Genomic DNA, 9,519 nt, shown 5'->3' with positions numbered 1-9,519 from the left:
ATTCTCTCTCTCTCTCTCTCTCTCTCTCTCTCTCTCTCTTATTTTCTTTGTCATAAAGTAATTATAATAACTTATAAAGTATATGGAAATAATATTTCCAGGGAATGAAAGTAATTAATTATGGTAACTGCCGTTATTTAATATTAGTTATTTAGTTGCCTTGTTGATATCTTAATGATTTGGTAATAACGTTGTGAATGGTTTTATGTTGATAATAATGATGTTATTATACACAGATCTGTTTTTTATTCCTGCACTCTCTGAATTGGCATATATAGTGTAATAAGTTAAAGCATGAAACAAACATATATTTATTTCACTTCAACTTATTGTATTATGTGCAGAGAAATAAAAAGCAGACCTATGTAACACCAGAGTTGAAACAGTTAATAGTTACTTATCACGGATTAGAAAAAATGTCATTTGTCACTGAATAAGATAACTCACAATTTGTAACTCGTTCTTTTTAATTTGATTTGTAACGGAGTAACTTTACGGCATTGCTAGTTATTTGTTATTTTTTTCAATAATAAGTAATAAAGTTCTAGTAAGTAATGTCTAATGGAAAATTTATTTTTCGAAGTGACTTTTCTTAGCATAACTTTAACTTTAGTTAGTCATTATTATAGTTATAAAAAATTGCAACTTCATTATGAAAAATTGTTATTGTAAAATGTAACAATAAAAGTAACAGAAAAGTAATTCTTTCCTGATAAATTCATACCTTCAGTAGCGTATGCCAGAGCGACAAATATAAGACAAGCGAACGCACGCATCTTTGCAGATTTGTTGCTTGATATTGAAGCGAATAGATACATTCAAAGGTTTATATATGTTCCTAAAGTAGTTACAACAAAGATATAAATCTTGCGTTTATGAAGTTTTCCAGAATTTTTCTCAGTGCGATATCATATGATAAAGTATCATTACTATTATCTGATACACATATCATAAATTACATTTTAATCTCTTATCTCTTCACAATTGTGATTGAGTTAGCATTGGAAAGTATTTCTAGTAGATAGTGGGACATTTCTAAGGGTTGCAATTTATCAAAAGAATTTATTACTATTCTTCGACTCGTTCTAAACTCGACATTTTTTTAGTTTGATATTAATACATACAAGCAAATTTTTTTTATTTGCTAATATGTTTTTCCTTATCTTCAGAGATTGCTGACTCAGTTTTGCAAGAGCTCTTAAAACGTTGAGATTTTTATTTCCATTACATGTCAGATATCGTAAACAATATTATTACAACTGTTCTTTCTAATATATCCGAGATTCTTAATATATTTAACTCGTTTCTCCCAAGACTTTAATTTATGGTTAATCGGAAGTGTTTTAAATTTTTTGAACATTAATATTATTAACAATATCCTAAAATTTAATTGATTTCATAAATCAACTTTCTCAAAGAAATATCTAAATTTTATGTCTTTGCTTCGGTTTAACAAAAAAGAGAAGTTATCATTAGAATGATTGACAGAGTCTTTTTTTTGTCACATCTGAAATTCCACAAATAACAAAAATATTAATTTTATTAGTGAAAAGTAATTAAATAATGTCTACTTTTTTGAATTCATATTTCACTATTAGTATTAAATCTCTTTGTTATAAAAAAAACTTTAAAACAAATTTTAAAATAAAATTTTGATATGAATTCGGTCACGGAGTAGAAAGAAAATTATCCTTAGGATTATGACACACAAAAGACTTAAGCATTAAATTAAAGTAAGCAGTAAGCAAATTGACCAATCACGATAGAGTCCATAAGATCATAACGTAAACAATAGTCAATGCAACATGTTGATTTCCTTACTGCCTATGTCTTATTGTCTTAAGTTTTTTGTGTGCCATGGCCTTTATTATTCTATATATTCAGAATGTTTCTGAAAATTTAGGAATATAATATGGAATTTGAATGTAAAACTAGCTTTTTATAGTTTTAACAAATTAAGCAGATTTATTAAAGTTCACAAAGGTGTTCACAAAGGTTTCCAAATAATTCGAAGAAAAATGTGATATACCAAATGTAGTAATTATAATGCAATTTACATGGGTCAAATAATGAGGAAATTATTATGAGAATTTCAGAACACATCAATAGAAATACTATCTTCTAATCGGAAATCACAGATCATAGGTTATATTAGAATCACAAATTTGATTGGTCGAATGTGAAAATTTCTCTGAAAGATTTTTGAGTAAACATCTGACGTCCGAATTTATTAAATTACAGTTTAAATTTACAATCAGACACTGTTTTAATTATATGTAGATATTATTTATTATTAAATTTTAATGTTCACGTATTTTAGTCTTGTGTTTCAGGTGAGACTTTCTACTTTGACTGGCATTATTCCACATTTTAATTTTTAATATTTTTTGAGTGTGATTTATATGGGGCGACTTTTATTCGCTAGAAGCCACGTCTAGTGACGTCAATAATTCGCCAGCGAATTCTCTCGACTCTGCTGCTATTCACTTGAAGTAAGCTTCTTAATTCGTCCGCGAATTCGCTGAAGAAAGCTTCTTGTACACGCTTTTTATTTACTAGCGATTAAAATTTTGAAGTCATAGCGTTAAGTAGTCGTGATCAAGCAAATAGTTAGTCACAAAGCACAACAGCAGCTTATTCGATGATTATGGTCTCTGATGCTTATGGTCTAAGTGGCCGAGGCATTTCGGAAAAATTTGTCTTTTCACGCTAATGACTTAAAAATTCGCTGGAGGAGCAGCAATAAACTAGCGACAAGCCAGCGAAAAGCCAGCAACAAGCATCGAAAGCGGTATTCGCTGCGACTATACGCTATAAGAACAAACCCACGTCTAGAAAAAGTTTTTAGTAGCAAATTCGTTATGACGTCACTATAGCGGCTTCTAGCGAATAAAAGTCGTCCTGTGTAAATCACGCTTCTCAGATTGCAAATTTCTGTGAATTATGGGCATCGAATCACGACGAAATAAAATTATGTAGTTGAGTGGGGATTTGTCTGATAGACGGGAATATGAAGATTTTTTTTTAATACTTTTTTAGTACTTCGCTGAGGATGTGTATGGCCAAATGTGGCCGAAACATTTAAATTGTAAAATCAAATATAATTTATTTATAAGTTTATGTAAGTTTTGCTCGTTATATTTATCCTTATTTGTCTGATTTTCTACAATTGTTACTTATATTTTATATTTTTCTTATTAAATCATAAAAGTAATAATTCTAATTAAATTTTGCTGCTTTCACTGAATACAAATCTTTGAATACAATTGGGATTTAAAAACAATTGGGATTTATTGGATTATTTGATAAAGTACACATAGGTATAGTTAATTTATGTTTATCGATTATTATACGATAGTTTACTAAATATTATATTATATTATACTTTGACTGTTTTGTCACTCATGTTTGGATGACACGTGAATTTTTATATGGTTTTTGTTCATCAATTCTGTGACTTTATTAACTTGATTAGAAATGATTTTATTAAATATTTATAAAAATATTAAGAAAATATTGTTAAATTAATATATTAAGTTTATTAAAAATAGACATAATTTTTGTTTTTTTATTTTTTTCCTTATTTGTTTCACTCTTAAAGAATTCCATTATTTCAGAATGATAATTTTATATATTTATTTTAAAATAAATACTATTAAAAAAATTTAATAATATAAATAATAAATGTTGATATATAATATATTTTTACATTTATTGTGATAAATATATTTTTAGTATATATTAGATATTTTGTCATCTGGTTTCGCATGTTTTATAAACATTTGGATACTTTTCGGTTTTGTGCTATTCAGAGTTACATTAAATAAAGTTTTTTAATTGCATTATTGATATACTTTTACTACTGATTTTTCGGGGCATCTCAGATTAGGAGCATAAATTTTTAACTTCCGATTTATTCACTTTTTACATTTCTTTAATTTTCAAAACAAATAGAGTTTTGAATTAAATTTTATAGAATATTATCTTAAAGCTTATTAAATTCCTTTTAAAATGACCTATCATTTTTTAAAATTCTGCCAATAGATTTCTAGCATTTATCCAAAATGAACTCGATATCTCATAACAAGAGCCTTTCCTCTATTTTAAAATGAATACTATTAAAAAAAGTAATAATATAAATAATAAATAATAAATGTTGATTTATAATATATATTTTTATATTTATTGTGATTTTTTTGAGATAAATATATTTTTAGTATATGTTTAGATAATTCGTAATCTGGTTTTGCATGATTTATAAATATTTGGATACTTTTCAATTTTGTGAAAGATAATTTAGATTCAGAAAGATAATTTATATTGAAATCCATTTGGTTGTTAAGCGTTATTTGAATGTTTTATGCAATGTGTTCATTCAAATAATTATCGCATTTAAATAAAAATATTGTTAAGCTAATGTAGAACTCAGAAAAATAATTTTTCAATTTTTAATTAAAAATTTATACACTGAGTTAATTATCAAAAAATTATTTCAAATTCTCTTTCTCATACACATATATAATTATAATTATTATTTATCATATGTTAAACTTGTTAAACGTTTTATGAAATAAATTTATGCAATATTTGTAGAATAAAGAATATTAATACATTTAAATAATAATGTATAAAATATATTTTAATATTGTTTTATTTAATATTGCTTAAGATATATTTTGTTTTGTTCTATTATTCGACATAATTTTTAATCCATTCCTTGAAAGAGGCCACTCTAGTGTATACATCGGGCCATCCCCGAGCACATGGTCTACCAAAAGAGACAATACCAATCTGAACACCATTAGAAACAAGAGGACTACCGGAATCTCCCTGAAAAATTTAATAGAGATAACGTTTAATTATTTAATATAAATCAAGCTTTTATTTAATTTAATTCACACACCTCACATTTAATTATCATAAAAATTCTGATATTATTACTTATATATTTAGTCTTATATTGCAAATGTTTTTTTCTAAGATTATATTTATTAATATATATTGTAGATTTAATAGATAACTTTGAAATTTATAATTTTATGTTTTTTGAATAAATAAAATTGCAAATTATATCTGCTATCAGATATTTTTGGTGTTTATATCTTAAAATCTAAAATCTCTACATGCATATGCATTAAAAAGATAAATAACGAGGAAGGAATACTATTTTCGTTTATTATATTTTGTTTTATGCAGCAATGCAAAATTTGAAATAATAGAAAGTAATACTTACGTGGCACGCGCCTTCACCTATTCTGGTGAGTGTGCAAATGTGACTAAATTGTACTTTTCTCTGTTTTTGATGGCATTTACTTAAATCATAAACATTTAACTCAATCTCTTGCAACTTGTCAGGAGTTATACCACCAGTCTAAGAAAATAAAAAATTTTTTGTAAATTCAAGCACTAATGTTATTATATATCCAACATTAGTTTATTTGTTCGTGTGTGTGCATTTATTGAATTTCTCTATTAAAATAAATAAAGAATTTGAAATTTACAAGATAAATAACTTGAGTTATTATTATGTAGTTTTATATTATTTATGTAAATAATTTTAAGAACTTTTTCCATTTATTGTGAACTATTTGTTTAATTATAATAAGAAAATAATATTTATAATAATTATTTCTTATTATTTTTATAGCACAAGTTTTCAATTGATATCCTAAAGATTTTTGGAAGATATTGTACGTTCTAAAGATATTTTGAAGACGTGCACTAAAATGTGCTAAAATGTGAGTTAATTTAAAGTAATGTCAATTTTTTAACACAAACTTTTATATTTTACTATTTAAAAAACCTATTAAAAACTATTTAAAAAATATTTGATTAATATTAAAATTAAGATTGCATTTGTTACATGGAATAATGCTTGTTTACCTTTATTCTTCCCCATCCAGATAAGATGCAGTAAGAGCCACTGGGAGCAATGTCGGTAGTTGCAAGTGATATAGGCTGTATATATTTGGTATATTTAATTGGAGTTGACAGAATAAGTAAACCAATGTCATTGATTATTCTAACAGAATCGAAAGCCTCGTGAAGGATGGCTTGTTTAGCTTTGTAGACAGTACCATTTTCGCTTAGCAGATTTGTGCCGGCGTGAATAGTTAATGATTTGAGAGCACTGGGATTCAAGCGATAGCTGTTAAAAATATTTTAGTAGATTAGATTCTCAGATGATTTTAAAAAAGGGAAGATTCCATTTGTCTACAAATCGATTGCCTACAGCATCATTTGCCTACATTACTTTTGCCGCCAGTTCGCACAAAAATGAGTGTCTACATGCATTTTTGCGCACAAGTAAAAATTTCAAAAATGACATCACATTTGCCTACATGTTTTATTGCCTACATGAATTATTATCTATAGATCTTTTATTTGTACGCAAAAGTGCATATAGGCAATTGAACTGTAGGCAATAATTTTTATGCGTAAATGAACTGTCGGCAAAAATAATGTAGGCAAACGATGCTATAGGCAATCGACTTATAGACAAAAGGAACCATTTCATTTTAAACATTGTTATCTTAGTATGACAAATATAATTATATTCTATTCGTAAGTGCATGTATAAATAATATAAAACAGAAATAAAGAATGTACCCTACTAAACAGTGAGCGGCAGTGAGAATGGTAGAACGATTGATGATGGATCCACCGCAGGAATGACGTCCGGATTTTTTCAAAGATACTTGATACGGGAACTTGCCGATTGGCGCATCCCTTCCACCAACAATGTGAGTGTCTGGAAAGCCTGTAAGATGTGCAATGAAATAAAATGTAAAACAATATAAATCAGATTTAAGATAAAATATTTTTTAATAAACAATTGCAAATATCATAACAGATCATTCCATGAACGGATCTGTCCATGAACAATTATTATTAACATATAATGTCAATTATTATTAACATATAATGTAGCGTACAACGCTACATTTTTTAATGTTAATGTCTGAAAAATGTAAGCAATTTAATCATTTATTGAATCATTATAAAAAAGTTAATAAATATTTGTTTAGCAATTATTATTTTAAAATCATTCGAGTCTATTTTTAACATCTCCATATTAAAATATAGTTAATAATTTTATTTATGATATTATTTAAAAAATAACAAAAATTTCTTATAAAGTAATGTATAAATTTTGTAATTTTACTTTAATCATCGAAAATATAAAAGATTCAAACTTTGTATAATTTCACTGTTTTAATTGACAATTTATAAATTAAAGAAAACTGATTTGAATAATAAGAATTAATCTTATATATTTTTGCTTACCATAGGCGGTTATCGCTAAACAAGCGACTATCAAAGTAAAGAACGTATACATATTGAAAGTGTGCACAGTACTGATAATAATGAATCTTTTTTGTACGTTTATATAGGCCATTTTAAGCACTTCATCAAGAGAACATATATACTTTGAAATGTATATATACATATATATATATATATATATATATATATATATATATGACGTAAAAAACGAATTAATCTGTTTAATCATGATTTAATCATGAACTCTCTTGAAATGATTTCGATAATTATCAACTTACATTAAGCGTGTGATCGAATTGTGTTCAAAGATCTCTATCTTTTAAGACAAAATTTATTTTGAAATTTTTATCTAGAGTGAAGCAATCGGCACAATGATTTAGAAATTGCGACATAAAATCTTCAACTATTATAAATTTACACAATGTATTAATAATACATATAAAATACCTCGTATATCTTCTTTTATTGTTGTAATTTCATAAATTGAAAATTATCAGAAAATCCTTTATCAAAGCCAATAGATAAATTGTGAGATATAAATGATTGGTAGAATGTGCTGCTTTAGAATATTTGTAAAAATTGATATGTATATAAATACCTATAATTGGAAAAACGTGTGTAAAATTTAATATATATATTTCATTCCAAACGATAAACTCAAATTTTTATTTTAATTTAATATCCATACAATAAAAATGTCTGAAATACATCAGATATTCTAAAGATATCACATATATATCTTTAAGATATCTGTATGTGCATTTTGGACATATCTAGGTATCAAGAATATATATGAATATATATGTTAGAAAGCAATAAAAAAAAATTATTATGTAAAGAAATTAACAAACTTTGATACAAATTGTAAACAAACACAAATTGGAAGCATATTTTCAATAAAATTAACATTTATAATATGTTAAATTAATATATTATTCATTTATCTTAAAATTCATGTTTTATATTATTTTCGTGTTTCTTTATTTACTTATTAAATTATTATGTTATTTTAATACTAAAAAAATATTGAATATTAATTTAGTATAATACATTAAAATTTATCACATAAACATATATTAAACACATTTGTATATATTAAAAATTCAATACAAAATTTTAATAATGATTTGAGTGGATCGGTTTTAATATAAATACAAAATGTATTTACTACAAATATATTAAATACTATTTCATCAAGTATTTCACTTTGTAATTTAAGAATTTTATAATTTTATAATTTTAATATTTTTAAAATAATTTATTAAAAATTTAAATTGCATTTTATTGATATATTTTTCTTATACGCGGATTATATAGTGTCATATACCCATTTACTGCAATGTTGCAATATTGCAAATTGCAATGTAACATTGCAGAGATATTAGAGAAATGTAACATTAACAATATGCCTGCAAAATGTCAATAATATGTCTGTAATATTTTTTTCAGAAATATTGCAAAACTGTAATTCTTAAATTGTTACAATAATAATATAGATAATATATTAATTGTTACAATAATAATAATATAGAAATATAATTTTTTACAATATTTATGTAATACAGTCTTTTAGTTTAACAGCCGTTTTTTATGATATAATAATTAATATAATCCATTTTTATATTTAAATAAAAAATTTATTAAACTTTATTTGACGGCCATTTCATTAACTACGTTTTATATTTTAAATATGAAATCAAAAGATTGTATAATATCGAGTTTAGATACAATCAATGCATTATTATCGGATAAGACGATAAATAATTCAGCTGCTGAAAACGATTTATCGAAATAAAAATATTATGTGATCGATGATGTATGTCTAATGTGAACGCAAGAATAAACCAGAACTTTATTGATAAATTTCATACCGTGATTTTTTAATCGATTTCAATTGATTCGGAGTGGCTCCGAATTAAAAAAAATCTCTGCGATTAACTTAATCCATGATTAACTTACCAAGTGACTGTATTATTATGTTAATATGGATAATATTTTTATTTGTTCGAGACACACACATACATGCTTTATCTTTGCGAATATCCTTTAGAATTAATATATTATTGGAATATTTTGTTTTATTATAAAAAATTACTTTTGGAAAACACATATCACTAGAAATGCGATTTGTAGAAAAATTAAAGTTAGTGAGATATATGTATAGAAAATAGTTTTCATTTTAGATTCTTCATAAAAAATTTATCCAAATATATTACATTGCAATATATATTA

General features: G+C 24.9%; 2 protein-coding genes across 2 annotated transcripts in view; both read right to left on the bottom strand.

Annotated features, from left to right (window-relative positions):
* The window catches only part of LOC105625067 (chymotrypsin-1-like), a 3,238-nt gene extending 2,737 nt beyond the window's left edge, over positions 1-501 (bottom strand). The window contains exon 1 of the mRNA XM_012206409.1: positions 497-501. Within this exon, the coding sequence (XP_012061799.1) occupies positions 497-501 (5 nt within the window). The remainder of the gene's footprint in view (positions 1-496) is intronic.
* Positions 502-4,472: 3,971 nt separating this feature from the next.
* On the bottom strand, positions 4,473-8,799 carry LOC105625056 (chymotrypsin-1-like; the record flags this gene model as incomplete). The annotated part of the gene is made up of 6 exons (XM_012206398.1): positions 4,473-4,830; positions 5,234-5,371; positions 5,884-6,130; positions 6,610-6,760; positions 7,288-7,310; positions 8,771-8,799. Coding segments are annotated over 6 exons (729 nt in total), but the record flags the coding sequence as incomplete, so codon positions are not given.
* Positions 8,800-9,519: the final 720 nt, after the last annotated feature.

Source organism: Atta cephalotes, assembly GCF_000143395.1.
Source record: "Atta cephalotes unplaced genomic scaffold scaffold00106, whole genome shotgun sequence".
NCBI lineage: Eukaryota > Metazoa > Arthropoda > Insecta > Hymenoptera > Formicidae > Atta > Atta cephalotes.
The sequence above is the reverse complement of the archived record's forward strand: the minus strand, read 5'-3'. Positions and strand labels throughout refer to the sequence as shown.